Source organism: Sturnus vulgaris, chromosome Z (genome assembly GCF_052056855.1).
Source record: "Sturnus vulgaris isolate bStuVul1 chromosome Z, bStuVul1.hap1, whole genome shotgun sequence".
Lineage (NCBI taxonomy): Eukaryota > Metazoa > Chordata > Aves > Passeriformes > Sturnidae > Sturnus > Sturnus vulgaris.
In genome coordinates this window covers 60,671,316-60,696,596 of record NC_142283.1, presented here as the reverse complement: position 1 = coordinate 60,696,596, position 25,281 = coordinate 60,671,316, and the positions used below count along the sequence as shown (strand labels likewise).

Genomic DNA, 25,281 nt, shown 5'->3' with positions numbered 1-25,281 from the left:
GCCTCATGGATTGAAAAAAAACAAAACAAAACTACTTTTGTTCAGAGGTCTCACTTGATACCATGAGAGAAAGAGCTACCACCTTGTTAAATTACATAATAAAGTATATTTGTGCATTTTTGGTACCACCTTGAACATAGTGTGGCAGAGGTGAGGGTTGCTTGAATGTGCTAATCTGCTTCAGTATACTTTAAACTTAGAACCAAATTAGTAAGTGAGAGCCCTTTATCAAGGCTTCATGTGACACTGAAAAATGGAGCAATAACAAAGACTTGATATGTATTTCTGAAGAAATATTGTAGTTTTTAATGTATTCTGTTTTGTTAGGGAAGAGGTGGTATGAGAATCCCTTGTTTGTGCAATTTTCAATATAATTTAAATAAAAAGACTTTTTTTTCCCTCAGTGAAAACACTTTTATGATGTTTGATCGATAAATTATCAGCAAAGTCATTAGCTGGTATAGAATGCTTGATGAAATTAGCATTTTGTAATTGGGTCTTTATTTTATACAGCCAGAAAAATCACTGCCTTTTGTAGTGAAGGATGTGCTCTTTTTCGAAATTTCAGTTTTGTGGAATCAAAAAGCTGTATACAAATTTTATATTTTCTATGTCCTGGATGACCTCTGACAGTCTCTGCAGATGTGTGGATGTGCTACTGTGTGAACTGTGGTATAGACACTGCCCTAAAGGTTTTTAGAGCTTAGACCTTGTTTACCCCTCTGGGTGGCAGAGACTCCCAACAGTGCCAAGTTTGAGCTTTTCATCCTATGACGGAGGGTGTTGAGAGCAGTTTTCAGATGCTTTTTGAAGAAATAGAGTGGAAGTCATTGATATTGCTTAATGTGAAGCCTCATCTCTTGATATGCCTGGAAAATGTAAAAGTTTGTATGAATTTTTCTTAGGTTCTTTTGTCCTGAAATGTATGTAAAACTCTACCAGAATGGATATATTTTCCCTGAAGTGGAAATGTTTAAAGTCTGATTAAATCTGAATCAGAGTGCTGTATTTAGCTGTAGAGGATTCTGGTGTATTGAACATCAAATGTTTTAGTTATTAGTTACTCTTAATCTTGACCTAGCATAGTGGAAAGATGAAATGTGTTGGTTTTTAGGGTATATAAATAATTATCATTCCTGCTCCATTAGCTCAGAGTATTCCCATATGTGGGAGGAGAGGAATTACTTCAGTGACACTACTTTTGCTTATATTCAGAAATGTTAACATGGGAGCCTTACCAGAATGAATGGATAGGGTTTTCCTGTGGTATTTCTCCCTCTCTGACACATGCTAGCTCATCTCCCTCATGGCCTTTGACTTGCACAGCTGCTCCTTGGGCGGTTGTTTTTGTTGAATTTCTGCTTATAGCAGTTGTCACATACAGTAGTAGTCTAAAGGGAACTTTTGCCAGCTAGATGATGAAGATATTTTCAAAATAAACAGTAACATCCTGTGAATGGAAATACCTGCCTGCTGGTACAGTGTGAAGCTGTATCCATTCTTCACTTCTGAGTGAGGGTGGGGGATGAAGTGGTAGTTCAGATCTCAGGAAGACAGGCGCATACTTACCATTATGTTTTTATCTTTGGTTTGAGTCACCTGAAAACTTCCAACTGCTGTTTGGGGGAAAAGTACTTGCAGTTTTAGTACTAATAATTATAAGCAGCATATTTGCAAGGAAAGAGAGAAGATGATGTAAATAACTGAGCACAGATACATTTAAGATCCTCATGCTTCTTACATAATTTTAGTTTTCTTTGCTGTGTATAATTTGGAATCCTTTGTCACAGTAATGGGGAGTGGAGTGGGGAAAGTATTTGAAAAGAACTAGGAGGAAACACTTAAGTGCTAGAAGTTGCAGTAGCTTCTAGTAAAAATGATAAAGTAAATGGAAATAATAAATTTAAAAAGACATAACAGCATGCATTTGAACTTGAAGAGTAAAGAATGGTAACTGTCAACAAAAAAGTCTTTTTATTCAACCTTTTGGTTTACTGATGTCACAATACTGGGCTGGGGAAAAATCTCTAAGGCAGTTGATATAAAGCTCTTAGACTCTACAAAAAAGAAAAGATCGTAGTGAATTTTCCAGAAAACCTTTACTCAGGAGCACGAGTGTCAGCCTGTATACAGACATAAATGTTACTACCTGGCTAAGACTAGTGAAGAGGTAGACAGGATTCATTCTGAAGCTTTGAAATAGAAAGCATCAAGTAAAAAAGCCCATATACTTTTTTTTTGTGGTTTAATTTTTTATAGACTATTTAATGAGGAAAATCCAGTTCACCTGACTGTATCTACAGCTGAGTTGGCAGGAAGGCAAATGAGGATTAATATTGATACCTTTCGGTAATGTAATCTGCTCTTTTGGGATACTTGTGAGGATACCACTGTAAACACTGCATTTTACATGGGGTCATGTTGTCAAATGACTATGTATGTGTTACCAAGGGAAGCAAATAGAACTGGCATGGATTAAACCTCATCCTATGGCATTGAATGGAAAGAAAAACAAATGTCAGTGTTACAGATAGCTTGGCCACTTTTTGGTGTTTAGTATTGTATCAGGAAATTGCCAACAAATGTTGACACTTGCATTTTCTTTAAATGTAACCTGAATCTATAATACGAATGAGTAACCATTACAAAGGGAGAATTAGTATGAGACTTTAAAATATAATTTTATACAAATTAAAAAATCAATTATTAAATTTTATAGGAAACTTTATTTAAGGTGTCTAAATTCATATACCAAATTATTGAATACAGAAATAAAAAGTCAGCGTGCTCCTATTCTTCCACTTTTCTGTTTGCATCCCCTTTATTTCCCCAATGACATTCTGCATCCCAGAATCAGATAAAGACAGAAAGCTGAAAATAGCTGCTTTCTAACAACTGTATTGTGAAATCATCATTGACATGGATAGCTTCTGTTGAAAAATGAACAGTTAAGTTTCTAGTGATTTTTTAATTGTTACTCTGAATGTGAGTGTGTTTAAAGAGCTTTTAAATGTTTTCTGGCTCTATGTGATGCTATGTGGCCATGTGGGGCATGTACACCCATGTGAAAAATGTAATGGACAGTAGGAATTTTGTTTGCTGTTTGGTTTTTACATTTCTGAAGACAATGGTTTGTTTCTAAACCTAGCAATATTCCTGTGTTTTAGGAGGAAAGTGTTGGTGTGTTCTGCTGGCTATGTGGGCTGGCTGGGCTGGGGCACTTGGTGTGGCGGTGGGGCTGCTGGGGCAGAACTGCCTCAGGGACTTGTGCAGCCAGACCGATGACCAATGGCCCTGTCCATCCTGTCCTTGACCCTATTGCCATGACCACGTTCCTGCCCTCTTTTCCATTAGCTGGTGATGGTGTGGCTGCACCAAGCTGAATCTCCACCGTGAGTGAGAGCAGGCGCATCTTAGGAGTGAGGAGGGAATGGAGAGCACTTTTCAGCGTGGGGGGGACACAATGGCAGTGTGTGCTGGCACTCTGCTGCCTTTGGCAGCACTAGCTGCCCACTCAGACCTGAGCAACAGCCAAGGTGGCAGCTGTTATACGCGCTGGTTAATGATTAAATCTGATGTAAGCGTCCAGTCTACGTAAACAGGGAATGCTGCAGAAAAAGAAGGACTAGAAGGACTAGACTCACTCCATGATGAGGAGGGACTTGTGCAGAGACGTATCATGGTTCTCTCAAGGTAGAGCAAAATTGTCACAGAGGAGTTAGCTCTTAAATTTGGACTCTTCTGGTCTCAGAGTAGTTCTCCTTCTATGTAATTTTACTATGAAACTGCTACTTCTTGGATTCATAAGGTTTTATAAAAGACACATGAAGAGTACACGTCAGAGGATGCTTCCTTTCCCTCCTTTCCTCAGTGACATAGCTGCCATCCCCAGGGCTTCACAAGCAGACATTTTTCTTCAAAATTTATTTCCACCTTTGCTTTCTGGTACAAATACAAAGTACATTGACCTTAAGGTTAAGCTGAAAGACAAAGCTGTTGATTTATTACCCTGAAAGGGGAAGTTCTTGGGAACGGCTGATGTGGATGAGGTAAAGAATCACTTGACTCAACTTCCTTCTCAAATTTTTCTTTAAAATGAGGAAAACCTGCTGTTTCATCTCTCAGGGTAATCTGATTAGTATTCATGAACATCAGCCATGAAGCACGAGTTCCTCAAGGTAAAATAAATTAATCTTTGCTTTTCTCCTCCAAAAGCACTCTCTCTGAAGTTACTTTTATGTCCTTGCTGTTCTCTTAACTCTTTTTGGGACTACTTATTTAACCTTACAAAACACTTTCCTGAGCTCTTTCCCAAACTCTCCCATATTAAAACTTGTCACAGGTCAAAGGGAGAGCTGTTTCTATTGGAACTTGAAAATGGAAAGTGAAAAACAATTTCACTGCACGTGTAAGTTTTTTGTGATGTAGAAGTGAGTTTTGAGCATTGGTTAAGTAAAAAGCAGCCCCTTACTCAGCAGATGTGATCTGTTGTGTGCTCAAGTGTGCTATTCTAGTTTTAGCTTTTGGAAAACTTTAAAAAGTTTTCAGTTTTCTGAGCTCTCTGGAGTAACAGCAGAGAAGAAGATTTTTGCTTGTGGGTCATCAGTGTTTTGTGAATGCTAGTCTGCTACGTGTGCATAAGCATATTAGTATCGTAGTGGCATTGCACCAGTGTAAATGAGGGTTCAGCTGAGAACTGCAGGAGCTGCAAAACTCGTCAGCAAGCATGGGGTCCCCTGGAGGATCTTTACTATTTTCATCCAAGAGGGATATAGGGATGTGGATTTCTGATTCCATGTGGGTTTTTTTTGAGCTGGTGCTAAAGAAGGCGTGGTTTCACTTGCCCCACACTGATACAAAATGTTACTGTCATGATGATGTTATGATGTTAATGTTATGATGATGTTTTGTAAAGCTTCTAGAGTATAAAATTTGATTTTCTCATGTCATAAAGATTGGGCTTTAAGTACATTTTAAAAAGCCCCCAGGACAAACTGAACTCTTCAGTATGACTTTGTCTTATCCACATAACTTTTTCAGTTTAATTTGTGGCTTGTACTACTTGATATTATTCTGCAAAAAGATTTAGGTATATATATTTTAGATCAAGTAAAGCAAGGGGCAGGAGCTTCCCTCTAACTTATAGGGACAGAATACTGGAAAGCTTTCCAGAAATAGAGATCTTTGGTTTAATCCTGTGCTGTTGAGTGGTTTTTTTTTTTTCTCTTAGGGGGGTGGGGTGGGCGGGGGTCAGGGTGTATGTGTTTTTTTTTGTTTGTTTTTTTTTTTTTTTTTTTTGTTTTTTTTTTTTTTGTTTTTTTGTTTTTTTTTTTTTTTTGTTTTTGTTTTTGTTTTTTGTTTTTTTGTTTTTTTGTTTTTTTTTTTCCTTGTGTTTTTTTTTTTTTTTTTTTTTTTTAGTTCATGAGTAAGGTGCATCTTAAGAAATCAAGGAAGTTCTTGTGACAGCTATTTTTCTGGTGGACTGAAAGCTACAGACACAGAGCTCATCTGAATAATTTTAAATGCCAGTTTGTTGATCTTCTCTCCCTCAACTCTTATGAAAATCTTCCCAAAGTACTTGTGTGCTAGTTTTATTAAATCTTTTGGCCTTTCGGGTTGTGTTTTGTGTTTACCATTGAATATTAAATTTTGAATTTAGTATGCTAGGCCTTCTAAGCATTTTGAGGAGGTGACATGAATTTGAATTTGAAAATTACAGTAATTTTGGAATGGTGCTGTAACAGGGGAATGCTGAATCTGAAGACAGTTTTTATTTATTAGTCAAAAGACTGCTTGGGAAAAAGTCTTTCTTACATGTTTGAAGGCTGTGCAGTCATAGGAATTACCTGAATGGAGATTCCTTGAACTGCTTTACTGCTTTCTAAAACAAGAATTAAAATAGTCTAGAAGTATTTCCCATTGAGATATTCCCTCATAATAATGCTTACTTTTACCATAATTTGATGTGCTGGTCAGCTTACTTAGTAAAGTGTTCATTGGCTAATCTAGAAATGTTTTTGCCATATAGGTCTTGAACACAAATGACCTGGTATAGTCCCATTTTGAAATCAAAACCTAACATTACTATGTAGATTTTCCCCCACACATTTTTAGTTTAAAAAACTCACAGCATAAGTTGTTTATACTAAAGAAAAAATATACTACGCCTAAATCAGAAATTGTAGGAAAGGAGGGAAGATGACAGGGAGTTTTATTTGGGGCCACACAGAGACTAGGTGAGTTGAGTACTGCACACTGTGGTGTTAAGAAATCACTGCAGTTCAAGGAGGTGGTTAAAATTTGAAGAATTGATCTGCATTCTACATACGAAAATTACTCTTAGGGTGGGTCTTGAAATGTACTGGAAAAGGGACAGTCTGCACTCTTCCTATGCTGTCATACTACAGAGCTTCAGGTGCATGCAAGTTATCTGCTAGCAGCCATCATAAGTCGCCGTGTGACTGTTCCTATTGACCTCTTTGCTTTGCCTGTCAGGTGACATACCTGTTAGTAATCAATGAAATGTGCTGAGCCTCAGCTCCCTCAGCCTGTGCGTGCAATTCAGACTTTTGTAGTATGGCTTCAAAATTTGCTTAATCTGATTTGATGAGAATGCATTTAATACATCTTGATTTGAAGGTCCACTTACTGTCCAAAACGTGACTGTCTGTAATCTGTTGCCAATCAGTTCTTGCAGATATGGAGAAACTGCTAGGTTAACCTGTCAATTTTCCTATAGTTTTTTTTTCTTTTAAATTTCATCTGATAGGGATGTCAGTGTTCATTTTCAGAAGAAGTATTTCCTGAGGTAATTCCACCAAAAATTCTGCAGTCCTTTTGCAGCACAAATTTCAGCTGGTCCTTGTGTGAGATGCCAGAGAAAAAATCCTGCCGCTATATTCTTGAGATGGAAATGCTCAACCTTGCTCCGTGCCAATGCTGCAGCATTATGTTGCATCTGCATCATTTTATTGCACCTTGATAAAAATAGATGCAGAACAAAAACAAGTGCTGTGTGCATCAGCCTTCCCTACAACACACAGCTTCAGCAGAGAATATACTTAGAGGATCTCAAAGATTATAAGTGAGGAATGCAGAAGAAGGAGGTGTATATTGGAAACACGTTGTTGTCCCTGCAGTGGCCTTTTTTGGGGGCTTCATTATTTCTGTTGTACACAACACAACTTGTTTCCACTGCTATGCCTATGCTGGCTGAATTGCTTTACACTGAAAGTGGGTGATCCCTTAGGGTGTCTTGCTTTGGTAATAGCTTATTCTCGTGTACTACAGAAGCAACAGCTTCACAGCTGCAGAGTTCTGAAAACCTTTTAAGAATGAATGTTGTAGAAACAAAGTGGTAAACAGAAATGAAAAAGCATGAGACTGAGCCCCCCAGAAGTAGAAATCTTTTCAGTCCTTTTGTTTTTCAGAGATCTTGTTTCTACTCTTGGTTGCCATTAATCATTTCAGAAAGAAGAACATGTGTAGGTTCCTAGAGGCAATGCCTTGCAGCTGGAGAACTGCAAAAAACTGGGGAACATCACTAAACTGCTGTATTTGAGACTTTACAGTTTTTTCCCTGATGCCAGCTGTGGCTAGTTTGTTTTGATCCATGAGATGTGTCAGTGGTTAGCACAGGGAAGGCCAGTGCTCCTGATTGGAAGAGCTATTCAGCAAATAGTCTAATGTCTTGTAACAGGAGAGCAGCTTCCTTGGATGTCAGAAGAGAGAGAGATACCTCATGGCATGATCTGGGGACACAGACTGATCAGCTACCCCAGTGTCTCCATTCTCTGGTATGAGATGAGATGCAGCTGGGCTGTTGTAAGTGCACAGAGTGAGTGTGGTGAATGTAGTCCTGAACATTTCTGAGGAAGCATTTCCACCTACTGCTGGGACATAGTGATGGGAAGGAGAAAGCATTGAGGAACCTGATGTTGGAATGATTCCAACTTGAAGGTGTCTTTGTCTCCATCTCCTGGTAACCCAGTTTTCACACACTGATGTGTTTGTCAGTTTGTGGTAACAATTCTCTGTGTGGTGTGACAACAATGTCACTATTCATCTGATTCTGTACATCTTGGGTGTATGTTGTCATACCTGGCTTTGATAAGCATGATGATGTGTTGAGCTTGTCCTAGAGCAGTCTGATGCTCAAATCCACAAGACACTCTGTGCCAAACATTACAGACTGTGAGAGGGAAGGACCCAGACCTGCAAAATTTTTTCATAGCAATAAGAAAGCTGCTGTCATAGAGCAGAATTAGGGCATATCCTCTGTTCATGCCAGGAGTGATGTAGGCTGCTTTTTCTGCTCTTAAGAGAGAGACCAGCAAGACTGGTTGGGCTGGAAAAAAGAAGGTGGTTTGCAGTTAGCAGCTTGAGCACAGTAACACTTCAGCAGACCAAAAGTGGTGGGAGGTTAGAGCTTCAGGGTTACCTAGCAAAACATTAGTGTGTCTGACTGCCAAAATGTGTACCTTGAAAGAGGAGAGAGAGGGGTTTGCTGCAAGAGGGGTTCTTGGATGGGAGTTAGCATGATACTGGTTGGCTAGGAAGGCAGTTTTTCAAACTGATAGAGAAGTAAACGATGACAGAAACAGACCTAAACTTTCACACAACAAAAACACTGTAAAAGACATGTCTGTGGGGCTGCGAAGTGCAGCCACAGCACTGGAAGGAGTTCCTGTCGTTTTTTAAAGGTTGTAGACTGATTGCTGTAGTTTTGTTGGCAAGTACATAGGAGCACATGGTATCATGTTTGGGAATGCTGATAAAACCTAGAAATATTTCTAAAAATTGGTGTAGTACCTGAGAGAAGGGGATGATGGCAAGTGCTGGTGTATATTTATCAACTGAAGCCACTCTTTCATTATGAGCAGTCGGGTATGTTCCTCCTTCACTTTCACCTTCATACCGCTGTTTCTTTGGCAAGAGAACATTTAGGCTCTCCCCACGCAGTCTGCCACTGGACTGATGAAATCTGCTCCTCTTGTGAGTATGCAGAAGTGTGCAAGTGTGGATGCTGAGGAACACCAGAATATAGAATAGGCTGAGATAATCCTTTGTCAACATTAAGCATGGTTATTACTAAATTTTGCAGAATTGAATTGTTGCATAATTTTTAAAAGATCCAAGCCCTCTACCAGTAAAAAGCAAAATACTGAGATAAACGAGTATGATGATTTAAAAGAAACAAATCATTTACATAATTCAGCTCATTAAAATTCATGATAAGCCATGTTCAGATGTGACTGAAGATGGTCAAAGGAGAGGCTGATTGAATGGTGAAGGGTGTTAGGGTGTTTAAGATAGGTTTTTGTGTTTGTGGGTTTTTTTTGTTTTGTGGTTTTGTTGTTGTTTTGTTTGTTTTTTCTGGTATAGAGAGAGTGTGTATTTGCAGTAGTAAATAAATACTTACAAATATCTTTCGTATCAAGATATTGATCTTTCCATAAACTTACATACTCTGCAGTTACATGAATGGAATAATAAGGTTGTGTGGTATCACAGAAATTAGGACACTTAGTGGATTGAATTGTTACTTGAAAGCTGAATAGTTAATCACCTCATTTCTACTATGATAGAGCTTTTCAGAATGCTGGAGGCCTGAAACAGCTAATGTGGGTTGTACTGATCTTCTGCTTCTTGGCTTAAATAGTTTTGACAGTCTTGGTGACAGTTCAGGTGCTGACTGTAGCTTCCTTGTTGGAGAGAACTGATGAGCACTCTTAGTCCTACAAAAATAAATGAAAATGTGTTTCCTTGTCTTAGAAAGTGGAGGGTGAAATTCTGTGACTTACCGTGGCCCCTGACTGTTGTCATTCTCACTAATGTGCATATCGGAGAAATTTAAGACTCTAAGGCTCTTTAAGACTGTTTCTTGACTCATCTGAATCCCTTTCAACTTATCCATATATGGTCTTTGCTTATAGAGACGCTGGAATTGCAGAAATCATTCAGTACCTCTGAATCTCTAGAGTGGTCAGCCCAAAGAAGATCTCCCTATTACTGTCTGTTTCTGTCTTTTCGTCTTTTTTTTTAGTACCTGAGCATTTCATGCAGGTGTTTTTGGAATTATCTTTACTGCTACTTCCCAAGAAGTAGAAATATCTTTGCTTTACAGGTGGAGAACTGTTGTGTTCGGGGTTCTTGTTGAGGTTCTTGCAAGGGTTTCACAGAGTTCAGAGTCAGAGTCCAGCGTTCAGAGGCAAAGGCAAAAGCAATGGTCTGGGGCTTTGGGTTAGGTACATGGGATGAGCAGGGCGGGGAAAGAAGTATCAGAGATCAATTATCAGGGGACACGGGGGTGTCACAAGGGTGAGGTTGGAACAAAGGGGCCGACAGGGAAACAGCGTGGGAATGCCTTTCAAGGTCTCCACAGAGAACTGAAGCTCAGATTAAATAACTAGATGACACCAGCTCTTAGACCCCGAGGCGCCTTAGCCATGAGGTAATTTTTAGTAATTTGTCCTTAATTTTGGGAGTTTTCTGTCATGTTTTTATAAGCGTAACTAACCAAAATAACCTTTAGTAGTCTAGAGATTCTAGATGCTTGCTTTTAATTCTGTTTCTGTAAAGTTCCCTTCTTTTTATGTAGTTAATTTTAGTGCTTTCAGTGGTCTGTTTGGCAACTATATCATCTACATGTCTGATAGTTAACCGTTTAGTAAACCCCACAGACATAAACAGTATGTGCTGAGTGTACTTATGGATATTCAGATTTAAACCGGAGGCGTGTGCTGAAGAACACCTATGATTGTTTATTATTTAGCCTTTTGAGGAGGAGAGCAGTAAGGGTGACCTGTAAAGTGCTTTAAGGATATTATAAACTTGCAGTGCTGTGTGCTCAGATCATTGAAATACCAAGGGTAGCATTAATGAGCAGTCCACATAATACTCTTCTGAAGATAATGTTTTCCCTTTCAACTTCGTGTGTACCTGAGTACCAATTTGCCAGCTTGCACTGCCTGGGGTGCTCCATCTCATGCCGTTCTGCTGACAGCAGATCCATCACATGGAATAATTGAAGCATGAAGAGAGATGAGTGCAGGGAAAGCTCAGGAAATGCAACTGCTTGGGTGTATATATATTGTGAAGCTCCGAATTCTTGGCACCTGCTTTTTATTCACTGCCATTTAAATCAGGTTTTTAAAGAAAATTGTGTGTTTAAAATATGGGAAGTAAACAAAGTACTTGCCAGTTCTGGGGAAGAGCCTGCAATGTTCTTGCTCTGACAGAGACTTATAATGGATCTGTAGCTATCAGTCTTGTGCTGATTGGGTGATTAATTTAGGAAATTCAGTGTGTAAATATTACAGCTGATTAAGTTTTCTGTCTCACTGAAGACAGCATTTATACTGAATAAATGCTTTTCAATTCAGTATCACAGGAGTTGATCTGTTTAGGCTTTTACTGACAGACTTCAGAGCTTCACTGTGCTGATCTCCATTAAACCTCCCCTGTACCCCAAGAGATGTTTTAAGAACGGGAAAAGTTACAACTCATGATGACATCTTTCCCAAAACCATCAGGATTAAAAGCTAGCAAACAAAACTTAAGCTTGATTTCTTTCCCTAGTTCATTTGACTAAAAATAGAGAATCCATGAAGTCTGTTTCTCAGATCTGTAAGGATGGCACTGGGATGTCCCGGGGCAGAGTTGAACATGAGGAAATGGCTCTGTATAAGGGGTGGCATTTTTCTCAGAGGAGCAGTTGTTTGGGATTCTTCAAACCAGAAAGCAGGATAAAATGTTCCACTTAACTGTCTTTTGAAGACTGTGGGTTTTGGACTCTTTTCCACCATTAGAAATTTCTGAAAATGAAACAAACCTAGATAAACTTAAAAATGCTGAAGAGTATTTTTTTAACATATGTGTTTCAAACTCTGTTTTATGTTGTATGTTTTCTGTAATCACAAAAAGTTGTTTATGAATATTTTCATCTTTAAAAAGTAGAGAAATATTGTGTGCTGCAAGTCTGATTTATACAAATTTATGTTATTTCAAAATGTCAGAAACAAAATTTTAACTTTGCAATGTAAAAACAAAAAAAAGCTTATCTATTAAAAGGATTTTCTGCAGTTGAAATAATATTTTTTTTCTCAAAATATACACTTTAGTTGACTGCAGATATGATCTGGAATGGGTGGCAATATCTAAGTATGTAAATATTTCAGAAGAATGATTGTATCCGCATTTTCTTAAGAATTTTTTCGGAGTTGCACCTTGACCCTTAATAATGCCATTTGCCGCATAGGCTATGGCTGTTGACTTAAAAAGATGCTTGCTAAAATATGGCTGGATGTGTGTGATATCAGGAGAACATCTACATGTGTAGAGTGGTCTAAACCAGTGCAATTGTAATGAAATGAGTCTTAAGTGGTGATTGTTTCACATGAATGTCCAGAACCATGGAAAACTTCATTTACATATCTGTTGGATAACATGGGTGTCTTCACATTTATATCAGTGGTAATGCAGCCAAAAAAATGGTTAATTAACGACTTGAGAAATTGATGTGGTCCTCTTGGGAGGCTGCTAAGTGCTGGCAAAAAGGTACTTGAAGAACAAACAAAGTAGGATAGGATAATACAAATATTTTTTAATACAGTATTCCTCTCCCCACCTCCTGGCATTTGTGGCAATGAAGTCATGGTCCAAGCATCATAGTATATGGAAAATTACAACATTTTTATTAGATGTTTTCTGACCCTTTCTGGACTTGCTTGCCACATAAAGCAGCACTTGTGAAATGTAGAATGCTGCTCTAAGATGAATGAAAATTCAGCGATAAAAATGGGAAATGGTTCTTTTACACTTTCTCATCATCTAGTTTGCTAAATTAGGTCAGAAGGAGAAGCTAATCTCTAGGCCAGAGTAAATAGACTGCATAGCTGTTAGCATGGTTGGATCATTCCACTACAGACAGCAAAATGCTGGATTAAAAATAGTGTTGCTTGATGTAAATTCTGATGGCTGATGCAGATGGATAGACAATATATTTAACTTCCAAAAATATTGTGCATCATTTTAGAACCTTTCAGAAATGGAGGGAGATGCTGGGGCCATTGCTTTTCCTAAATGTGTTTATGTTAGATGAGCTATAATAAACTAGAGCTGTGGGAGGGGTTTTTTTATATTTTGCACGTTACTTCAAAACTGATTAGAGTTATAGTGTTTCTGTGTATTTATAAACATAGCCAAGAAAACTTAGAAGTTTGACACATATATTGTACACCCACAAATATTCATTTGTACTGTGATTTCTTCAACTTATTTTTACACTGAACATCGAAGTGAAAGTCCTGTGCAGTCACTAGGGGTACTAAACATCAACATCAACCACTAGGGGGAGCAGGAGTTCAATTATTGTAATGAAGAGTAGTGATAATAATTAATTACTACGTCTTATGCACTGAATATACCAGTGAGATCTTTTAGTTTGACGACCTTTATAAAGTAGGCTGTAGTCTTCGTCTACCACTTAGGGCTTTAAAATCCATCCTCTAGTGCTTGTTTTTTATTTTTTATTTTTAGTTAGAAAGGCATATAACATACAGGATTTACAGTGATTGAAAATGCCCATGTCACAATGGATAAGATAAAAGAATTTAAAACTGCTTTTTTGTCTGACTTCTGCAGATTGAACCCCTAACTCTGTATGTGAGGGGAGGACATGATAGAGTTTGCTGTTCCTAGATTTTTCCTGATGGGGAAATGCATACTGAACGACAAATGTTCTCTGATAGACTTGACCAAGAGAAATAAGTTAATATTTTCAAGCTGCACAGTAGTTCAGATCATATTATTTTTCTTGAACTCCTTATATCATTTTTGCAGCCTTTGGGAAATGCCACAACTAGCTGCATTTTAGCCCCTCAATGCTCCGTTATATAATCTCCTTGCTCACATGAGATATTTTCCTGCTTGTAGAACTGAGGGACATTTTTACTTTTATCTATACACCACATAAAAACCTCTTACTTAGCTATTTATCCATGATAGTACCTAAATTGTTTGCCTGATATCTGCCTTCCAGATTCTGCAATATATATGTGTATTATTACCTGGGGGGTGTTTTTGTCCTTTGGTAAGACTTGATGGCTAGCAAGGCTATAATGCATGTTGTTCAAATAAGGCTACTTTATCCAATGATAAATTACCCTGTTCCTGTGGTTACTTACCTCTTATGTCCTGTTTACTAGAAAGGGTATCATATTTTTTTCCAGGTCATTTGATAGCAGTTTTACTTGTGTTAAATGAAAAGCATAACCCTGTATGATCTACTAGAAATGTTTAATGTGCAGTTACTTTTTCAAATCTATAGGTGAGTTTTAATCTTTCCCCTATGCATATTATTTTTCTGTTGTAGTAGTGAACTTACTAGAACATTGTTAGGAGATAGAGGGAATATTTTACAAATGTCTTGATATATTGTCAGCCGAGAAGGTTATTGACCAGACTCGAAATCTCACTTGAAACACTGGGTAGACTGTCTCATGTGATACTAAGTAAGCTACTGTACCTGAACTCAGTACTGGTTGCAGCTAGTATCCTGTTTGTCCTTTCAAGGAGTGTTATGGCATGACATCTTTGTTCAACCATTGTAATAACTTCCAGCTATTTCAAGACACTTTGAAAATAGCAATAATTGAATGAGCAGCTTCACCAGTTCCTTCATTAGTCATTGGATAATAATTATCTGACTAAAAAGACTCAACTGAACCAAAACAAACTCCTCTCAAGGGATGTGTTAGCTCAGTTCTAGTCTATCATTCTTCTAAGATGTTGATCACGTGAGAAGCTTTTCTTTGTTGCTAAAAGATGTGATTTTAGAATCTTCCTAGCCCATGAAAATAGAGAATGTGCCTTAAAGCAACCTGTTTTTTTTCATGGTTCACAAATTTACTCATCTTTTTCAGTATGAGGCCTATGCTTTAAAGATTTTACTAGTCTTAGTATCACTGAGGAATTCTTTCTTGTCTGTATTGTTGCTGGTGAACTGCATTCAGTGTATATTGTCATATAAAATTGATGAGACTTGAGCATTTTGTAATGCCTTTGGGCAGTGACTTCTCAAGATTTTCATATGCTTTGAAAAATTCCAGTTTTTATTAGTGTAATTATCAGCGTGAAGATGGTAGATTAGATAACTTTTGCATTGGAATATTATGTGCAAAATATTGATTTAGTATTGGTATGGCATTGTGGTTTTAAAGACACACTTTCAAGTTCCTAAGTAGTATTTTATGGTGGTACTTAAAATCAGTAACCGGTGTTACACAATAGAAAAGTTATTGGGGAAGATGTTTTATTTCTGTTAATTACTGAAGTAAATGTTGACATTTTTAATTTTTTTCTCTTATATATTGAATGAGACTTCTCTAAGGATGCTTTTTAGAAGTTTTCTTCTGGAAATGTAATCTTCAAAGCAAGGGTAGATTAAGCACCTTTTCTGACTTGAGTGATATGTTTTTTATCTTGAAGTGAATATAAAAGGGAAAACTTAATGATCCTTATCACTTGTTTTGTTACATGCTAACTTATGTAACTCTTTTTGATAAATAAAAGTCATCACCCAAGTTCTGTTGTAAAGCATCTGCTAAGAGATGAAGTTGCCTGAGCTGCTTATTGTTTTGCAGGTGGTTGTATAGCAGTTAATTTAAGCAATGAATGCTGTTAAGAACATGTTTGCAGGTTTTTAACTTTGTTATTTTAATTATTTTTGACAACTGCAGAATTCTGTTTTAGTTGAATACTGAGGGAAAGTTGCTGAACATGCCAATTATATTTTGTTGCAGAAAAATTATAGCTAATTGTCAATCGTGCATTTATCAATATGACAAAGATCTGCTCCTGATAATTTAGGGTTTTCATATTTTTTTATAACATTTATTGGTCAGGTTTTTTTGTCCAGTTCTGCATGACAGAGGTAAGTAAATTGCAGTGGCTTATGGAACGTGACAAAATAGGTCTGTTGATCCTGTGTTTGTAAAGGATAAGCAGCATTATCAGTATTGATCGTGAAAGAGGCTTCAGTTTTAGGGAGAGCAGCTGAAAAAGGAGTGGTCCTGCTGCCCCTGCCTCTCTGCCTTGACCCTTCATTCTGCCCACATCCCTTGTATTGAGTCTGGTCCTGGGATGTCGTTCGTTGAGCTGATTCAGCTCACTAAATTGGGAGAGAAGATGTCCTCTTAGCATCTGTGCAGTACTAATAAGCTTGCAAAACCTCACTCTCCCTTGAGGCGTTTGCTTTGAAATCAGGCATTTCTGTGTCATGGAAAGTCACGAACTGCAGGCACCACTTTGGAAGCTATGTCGTTTATTGACAAGCATTGCAAAAGTCTTCACCACCACTTCCATGTTGTGCTCTTAAAGGATAAGGCTTCTGCTTTGCTTTATGAAGCATATAATTTGTCTAAGGTGGTTGTGGGACAATGCTGAACTTCTTACAGCCCCTCCCTTCATTTTCATACCTTTGTCAAAGTCTCTGTAGTGCCTTAATATGCATATGTCCAGCAAGCACTTCAGAAAAATAATTTATTCAAGTCTCTTTGCTTTCAAACCCATGCTACAAACAACATGACTGATTAGGAGGACTGTGTGTGCATGTAATTTTGCACAGAATGCCAAGGTGAAGTTATGTTTGGATCTACAGGTCATAGAATTTGGGAAGCTATTGTACATGATCTAGAGACAGAATTGCAAGGGATTTGACCATCACTGTTTGAAGGTAACAGGGTTCACCATTGATTTTTATGATCATGTATCCTGGTTCTGGCCAGTGTTAAATTTTGCAGTAGCCAGAGGGGGGCATGGTTAGGATGTGGAGGTTTTTCTATATCACCTCTTATTACTTTCTGGGTATGAGGGGGGAAAGGGTCTCTTTTGGGTTGGTGAAGGGAGTAGTCAGATATTCTCAGGGGTGTGAGAACTCACATGTAAATTGTTCATTTTTTTGTACACTCTTTTATTATTGGCCCTAATGTTGTTGTTTCCAGAATATTGTTCTTACCTAAAAACCTGTGATCTTTATGCTTTGTATCTCCAGTTCTTATCTCCATCCTGCCGCAGGGGCATGGGGGGGAGGGGGAGAGGGAAGTGAGTGTTGTACGCTTTGTAGAGTCTCAGTGGGAGCACTAAGAACACCATTCCTAAAACCATGATATTATGATACCCTCTCTTGCTATATACGTGGACGGAGGCAGTTGCCTAGAATTTATCTTCTATCCTATTTTTTCTCCTTTCTGCTGTTGCAAAAATCCAGCTTTTCAGATATCTGTGTAATGGCTTTTGGTATCATCATGTCTGGTTGTACACAGAAGGTTTAAACTTTTTTCCCACCAGAATTTGCCTACTTGGAAGCAGCAATCTTCTTTTTTTCTGGTGGGTCTTTGCCAACATTATGACAGGCTAGTCTTGCTTAATTTTTAAAAGCTTTTAGGGTGTGTTTCAGAATTGGGGACTTCATATAATTTTGATAAAGTGGTAGAGATTTTCACAAATAAATAATGACTTCAGTTTCAGTCCTGGGCTTAGAACAGAAAAGATAGGTAATTTTTGGCCTTAATGTGAAATAAAGTTCGAACTCCATGTTCCATGATCACCTCACAAGTGATGTATTTGACTGAATCATGGAACCTGAACTGCTTTTGTTACTGTTAACTGCCTCTTAGGTAGAGTAAGGAGGTGAGAACTGCAGGGCAGTGCGAATACTGAAACATCTTTTGTGTTATAGGTTGAAGACTGGTTTTAACTTTAGTCAGTGCTGTTGACAACATCGGTTTTATGTATAATTTTCTGGTTTCATAATTGTGTACAGCTCTTTCTCCAAACACACTGAATCAAGGCAAAAACTTGTGTGTGTAGCAGAGAAGATAAAGTTATGGAGTTTGTAGAGGAGGAGGTGTTTCTTGGTACTTATGTAGAGATTTGAGAATTTCCTTCTTACCCAGTTTTAAGGAAGGAGTGTTGCCAGCCATGCTTACCCTCATGTGAACCTTTAAAACTTAATGCTCGGTATGCTCAGGCATGCCTCAAAGTGAAAATAAATGGATGAGAGTTTTTCTTTTACTGACTGCAGTAGATGTGAATGCTCAGTGTTAATGGAGAGGTATAAAAAGAGCAGTCATGCTGGGAAGTGCCCTCCTGTGGGGCACAAATGGACACCAGCCCAAGTACCAGCTTCTGCAGCTATTTCAGCCTTTCTTGTACTACAAAATCTGACCTGAGACCTAGATGAAGCTGTCGTCCCTTACATGGAAATGATCTCTTCTAAAATTAATATGTCTTTAAAGAAGAGTTTGATTATTCTTTTGTGTTTGATTAATGTTATACTGATGTTTTCTGTGGCATGAGAGTAAATTGTGTTTGCTGGGGATTTTTGCTAAAGCTTTTGGTGCTAAGTAGAGTGAGAGCCGTCTAATGAGAGCTGTCTCATTCCAAGTGTCATGGGAGCCCTTCCAGCTCTGCTCTGTGACCCTCAGATAAACAAAAAGTCAAGTGGAAATTTTTAAGTACGTAAAAAGAAACCTCCTAGTTTTTGAATCCACAGTATCTTTTTCTATACCTGACCATCTTTGCTTTCAACATCTTGAGTTAAGACATTATGGAATGACAAGGTAGTAGAGTAGTAATTTAAGAAACACTTTTACATGTGTACTGCAGAGATGTGAGGAAAAAATGCTAGTCTAGACAGAGCTACAGAGGGAGAGAGGAGAGGGCTGGAGAGTGGTGCTTGGATTAGGTATGAAAAGACTGAGGACAGCAGTCAGTAGAGGCTAAAACGAGGAGTGAAGGTACAGTGTTGGGTAGCGGGAGTCAAGAAAGCAAACCAGCCAAATTGGGAGGCTTTGGGGAATGGCAAAGAGGGAAGCAAAGGAAGAAATTTGGAAGGAAGAAGGGGAAGAAATGAGTCAAAGTACCTGAGGGATTAGGTCATTGTTATGAGTGAGAAAGGTACTCGGAGCCTTTCTGTACCGTTCTCTTGCCAGCCTGTGCTTCCGGGTAGCTTTCTCAAAAGAGGTAGCTGGCAATGGAGGGAGGCGGGTGTCCCCGCTTTCCGTGGCAAACGCCTGGTGTCTGGAGTGGCAGGTAGCCAGTGTGACAAGCGGTAATGAAGGACCCGTACCGTCAGCTCTCCCGAGAGAGGCAGAAGCCCCGGTAGCGTGACACACGTACACTGTGCACTGCGCCCAGAGTCACTGGTCTTTAACTTAAGAGTTCCCAGCACGTCCGAGTGCAGGCGGCGGGCTGCTCCGACCCGCGGGGGCTCTGTGGGGGACGGGCGGGAGCTGTGCCGGGTGCGGGCTGACTCCCGTGGCTGTGCCGGGTGCGGGCTGACTCCCGTGGCTGTGCCGGGTGCGGGCGGACCCCCGTGGCTGTGCCATGTGCACGGACGGGGGGCTCTGACCCCCGTGGCTGTGCCGGGTGCGGGCTGACCCCCGTGGCTGTGCCATGTGCACGGACGGGGGGCTCTGACCCCCGGGGCTGTGCCGGGTGCCCGGACGGGGGGCTCTGACTCGCGGTGGGCGGGCGGAGCAGCGCGGCCGCCAATGGCCGGGGCGGGGCGGCACCCGCGGAGCAGCCGCACGGAAAAGTTTCTGTCGGCTCGGGTTGCTGCTATCTCTGCTCTCCTTCCGCCCCCTCAGAGGCTGGCTGCCTTCCCGCTCTCTCTCCCAGGGCTGCCGTCCCTTCCTCCTCTCCCTCCTCGTACTATGGCACTGAGTTATTAAGCTTTCAAAGGCAGAGAAATGGATATGTCGGATCCCAGTTTTTGGACGCTCCTTTCCAACTTCACGCTGCCCCACCTGCGGCGAGGCAGCCGGCTCCGCCGGACTCAGAGGTAAGGCAGGCCGGGCGCTCCAGGTGCGCGGGAGCGGGCGCTGGGCTTCCCGGTCCTCGGCAGAAAGGCCTGGGAAGGCGTCGGGACCCGCGGCCTCCTTCCTGACTTGTGCTGCTCTGGAGCTGCGAGAGCTGAGAGCCTCTCCTGGCGAGGCCCTTGGTCGTGGATTTTCTAAGCAGACGCTGCATAGTACTCTGCCTCCATTTATAAGATCGTCTCTTTTGTCCAACCTTCCTACCCTCCTCCTTTTTTCCCCTCTTAAAGACATTTCCAGCTTGCTCTCAAGTATTCGACATTTTATTGGAAACAGATATTCTTTATATGGACAGCTCAAGATAGCCTATTTTGTTCGGTGTTCTTAAAGGGACAGGTTTGCATAAGTACCTTTTTTAAAACAGGCTAGCTTGACATTTGTTAGTACAGGAACGGCCTTTTTTGGTTTTGTAGCATTTTCGTAATTATCAGGAGGGGCGGAAAAGGCTTGGAAATAGTAAATGCTGTGTAAAAGTTAAAGGGGTGTGCCATCAATGGGCAAAAGACTGACGAACTTTCACATGATGGTCATTTTTTGTGCCATGGTGGCCCTTTCAGCTAAATATATGTCCCTATCACAAGGGGAAAAAAAAGGTATGGAAGTTTGTAACTTTGTACACTAATAGCCCATATGGGATTTTGAGACATAACAGGAGTGGTGGTAAATTACTGTGAAACTACCTTGAGTATTGTCTTATGTATTATCTTCGGAGTCCGTGCGTAAAATGTTTCTTCTGCTGGCTAAAAAGGTGCCACAAAGCAAGCAGGATAGAGGCTTAGCAAAGTTGGCTTTTACTAAGCTTTAAATATTTATGGTCTGATTTATTTTTCAAAAGGAAGAAAACAACTACGTTTAATGGCAGAAAGTTTAAAATAGGAAAAACAAGTGGCCTGTTTGATGTCAATGAAAAAGCTATTCCTGCAGTAAATATCTATTATTTGTGTCTTCTGCCTGGGGTAGTTGAAAATGCTGAGTTTTTTTATCATTATTATCCCCCTCTTGTGAATAATTTTTCACTCTTACACAGCGTTAACTGAGGATCCAAATAGGCCTTACCGATTTTTCTGCTGAGAGGTGTAGAGGTTTTTTTTCAAATTTTAACTATGTGAAAACCTACAAATACCTTTTCTAAATCTACGGCTCTGTGGCAGATTGAAGAGAGAAACTTCGCAGATCTCACAAGAAGCATGAAATAAATATGTACCGTTTGTTTTATATATTTGGATGGCTTCCTGGTTTTCAAACATATTCAGTGCTGTACTGGGTTTTTTGAAATATTTGAAAGACTTTTAAAAGCAGCATATCACATGTATGGTATGTCAGTGAATAGTACAGGCCATATATGCAGTTACATTTTGTGTATTATAGAGATACGAAACATTTACTGCCCTCTCTGTAGCCAAATCAGTGTGTTACACTGTGAAGTGAAAAAGCCTGCAGTAGAATTTCAAAGCTGCTTACTCTTAATGGGCCTAGATAAGCCTCCTTTGTCAGGTTGGTTCTGAGTGGTGGGAAGTCAGAATCTGCTCTGTCGATGTCTCCTGGGGGAGGCTGGCTGCACACTTCTTCAGCTCTTTTCTTAAAGGTTGACTGGCCCTCTGCCCCTCTATACTCATAATTCGTTTACTAATGTAAGGTGTAAAACTCAGGGAGCAATAGAACTGTCAGAAGCATGAAAACCAGCATGGACAGCACAGATTCTCCTCACTCTGTTGTCGAAATAGGTTTTGAATTAATTGAGGTACTCACCAGGTTTACATGTTCTGTGCTATGTCTCACCTGCATTGTCTTCACAGGCTCAGTCAGCCGTAGCTGCAGCTGCACGTAAAAACTGGACAGATAGCTGCTTACTTAGCTTAACTTGCCACAGAATGCCTTCTCTTTCTTTCCAAGAGTGCTGCTGGTTGCCACTCGTGTTGTGTAGCTTCCCAGGCATTTTAGATGCCTCAAGAGTGAGAGATTTGAAGGGAGTTTAGTTCCTGTCATCTGAATCTCCTGCTGGGCTTAAGTGAAAGTTTTGGGTCACTGATTCAAGAGAGGTTTAGTCTTAATGGTTATGCTGCCTATGAAACTTGTCTAGCCTGGTGCATGCCTAGGTGCTTCAAGAAAACTGCTGAGGAAGCATTTATTTCTGGTTGCATCCACAGTTGGCTTCAGGACTCTTTGCCAATTTAAGAGAAAAAAATTGTTTGGTTCGGCATTTTTGCCTCAGTTATGTTCCTTTTGCCTCTTCAATTATTTTTACCTCTGCTACCATATTTTTCTGGCCTGCTAGACCCTTTTGTTTCTGTGAGCACTACCCTACTTTCTTAACACCTGGGATAATGAAGAATTGTCTGCTAGTAATATGAATTCTGTGTCTATGTACAGATTTACTTGATGTAATCATATATCTCCTTGAGGTTCTAAGAAGTAAAGAATGAAGGAGGAGTTTTCCAACAGCTGGTGTAGCTGAATTTCAGTTGCAGCAGCTCTTTGGGAAGTGATACCTGAATAAGAAATACCGCAGCCTCACTGGAGTGGGTTTTCAGGACTGGCGGGTAGAAAAATTATCTTCAGTTATAAACTGAAAGTATTTGCTATTCAAATCCCTGAGACTGCTGTGGATTATACCATGTGCTTTTACAGTGAAGAAATACGTATGCGACCATACAGAGAACTACAGCGAGAGAGGGTCTGTCTATTTGTAGATATCTACTTACGGAAATTGCAGTCTAGATTCACAGATGGATAAATGTGTACAGATACACTTCTTTTCACGTGGAAAAATCACTATTTTCTGCTTGGTTTTATGATACGTATTTGGTTCTCTCTGACACTTGCCCTCTTTTTGTCTGATTTTCTCTGTGTATCTTTTACAAAACCGACAAGCCAGTGATCCTTTTTGTGTGTGCCTGTTTCTCTTGCTTTTTTTTGTGGTAGTTGTGCCGGAACAGTGTTAGTGCAATTGCTCCTTCTTTGAGTCAGAGTGGGATTTTTTTTCCCCCAAAGGCATGAAATTCATGAATGCTTGCCCAGTTGCCTCTGAACCAAAGTAGACTCATAGATAATTTGTGTTGAAACTTCATTTTATTTGTTTACGGTCACTGAAGTGGTAGTGAGTATTTTATAATATGAGATGAAAATATTCATCAGACATCAATTATGTGTTATGACAGTTCATAACCTTTCTGAAACCTTAAAAACAGTGGAAAATTATAAATTTTACTGGAAACAGAGAGAACATAATAGTCAAACTTCCTTGTTTGTTAGTTCTCTTAGTTTTGGGACAGCATGCTGGCTGGAAAAGCAGTTTTTTTGAACGTCTCTGGTAGTTTGAATAGGCGCAGTGATGTTAAAATTACGATGTAAACTCTTCTGTTGGTTTTTTATGTAGACTTTGATTTTTAACTTTGTCAACACAGTATGCTAAAACTATATTATAAATTGATTGTTTTATTTAGCAGCAGGTGCTCAAAGTGGTCCTGTTGATAATATAAGAAAACCGATGTTTAATTATGTTGATATCATCTGAATTTGTGTTCCAATGAAGTTATTTTATTTCTGCATAAGAGTAAACAAAAGTTCAAACTTTGTTTAAGAAATATTTCTTTTTTATGTATTTGTATTGTTTTTAATGTATATTTGAGGGCTCTAATTTGAAGAGCTTCATCCTTTCTTGACTTTCAAATCTCTTTATTCACCTTAGTTCCTACATGCAAGGGAGAGGAGCTATTATTCTAATAGATTGAGTAAGTTAGAAAAGATTGTTGTCCCAGAATTGGGGAGATTAAGAAGTACATCTGGGCAGACTATCTGTGCTTCCAAACACACAGTCATTGAATATATATTGTTAGAAGTTAATCTGCTGGACCAATGATCCCATTGTTTTCTCTACTACCTAGTGAAGTGTTAATGTATCTTGGTAATTGTATTTCCTTTCAATCACAGTGGAACCTGTCTGTTGGGGGGATAGTTTTACAGTCTCACCATCAAACTGAATGTGTTGTTTTTATTTTGGTCGGTTTAATTGACCAACCTTTTTCTTCAGGCAATTAATGTATTTCAAGTTCTGCTTACAGTCTGAATGAGCCAGCATTATTTCGTAGCTTCAGCCAGACTGGTAGGGATTCATCTGGTCATAATGCTATTTTTTTGCTTCGTTTTCACTCTGATAAAATGTAATTTTATTAGAAGTGTGTCAAGATCATTAAGAAGTGACCAAAGGATCTCATTTTAGAAAGCCTGAGGAAAGTCAATACATGAACAAGAAAACCAAAAAACTTAGGAAAATGCTGGAATATGCTGAAAGAAGCTGTAATTGTTATTTTTATTCCACTGTCATGGCTAATATCTGCTGTGACATCGCAGGAGACAGTCTTTGTTTTTCTTACTCAGAGAATTTAAAGGGTATTAGTTCAGACATCCCTTCATGAGCTGTGGTTATTGGGACGTGCCACATGGTCTAGGCACAGCACACAGAGATCCACTCTGTTGTATCTGGCTTACATTTGCTACTGAAGTTCTGCAGTCATTACAGTTCTTACTGTATTAGACTTCGGCTCATCCTTCACAAATGTTTTTTTAAGCTGAGCACAGCTTAAACAGCTTTAACACATGAGCTCACCCGTGCAGTTGTTAATAGTTGCCTCTTCTGCTGCACCTCTTGTCAGTGAGCTTCAAACTTTTGTTAGTGATAGGAGTACCAACTTAGGTGGCTGCACGTACTGTTTGATGGGTTTGCCTCTAGTAGCTCTTCGTCAAAGCTGGAAATGCTGATCAGAAAAGTGGATTTCAGGGGAGGTTTTTGATGAATTTGGGCAGAGAAGAACCATCTGAAATTCAGCAAAGACAAGTGCAGGGTCCTACACCTGGGGAGGAACAAGCCCAGGCACCAGCACAGCGGATCCTGGGGGGGGCATTAGGAGGAGCATTGCCAGCAGGTGAAGGGAGGTGATTCCTCCCCTGTACTCAGCTGTGGTGAGGCCTCACCTGGAGTGCTGTGTCCAGTTCTGGGCTCCTCAGGACAAGAGACATGGAGCTCCTGGGGTGGGTCCAGTGGAGGGCAACAAATTTTATGAGGGGTCTGGAGCATCTCTCTTACGAGGAAAGGCAGGAGGAGCTGGGCTGTTGAGCCTTGAGAAGGGACCTTATTAATGAGTGTAAGTATCTAAAGGATAGGTTTCAAGAAGATGGACCAGGCTCTTCTCAGAGGTGCTGAGCAGTAGGGCAGGAGATAATGTGCAGACATTGATGCCCAGTAAGTTCCACCTGAACATGAGGAAGAACTTTTTAACTGTGCAGGTGACCATGCACTGGAACAGATTGCCCAGAGAGGCCGTGGAGTCTCCCTCACTGGAGATACTCAAGAACTGCCTGGATACAATCCTGTGCCATGTGCTCCAGGATGACCCTGCTTGAG

The 25,281-nt window shown here is 39.7% G+C and overlaps 1 protein-coding gene across 6 annotated transcripts in view; it reads left to right on the top strand.

The window, feature by feature from the left end:
- Positions 1-25,281, top strand: part of MAST4 (microtubule associated serine/threonine kinase family member 4) — a 270,348-nt gene that overhangs the window by 150,055 nt on the left and 95,012 nt on the right. For 2 of the 6 annotated variants that reach the window (XM_014881366.2, XM_088157190.1), the window contains exon 1: positions 19,650-19,846. The exons of the other annotated variants lie outside the window; for them this stretch is intronic. In XM_014881366.2, the coding sequence (XP_014736852.2) occupies positions 19,755-19,846 (92 nt within the window). In that variant the 5' untranslated portion in view covers positions 19,650-19,754. Of the gene's footprint in view, positions 1-19,649; positions 19,847-25,281 lie in introns of those variants that run through there. 6 annotated transcript variants of the gene reach the window in all.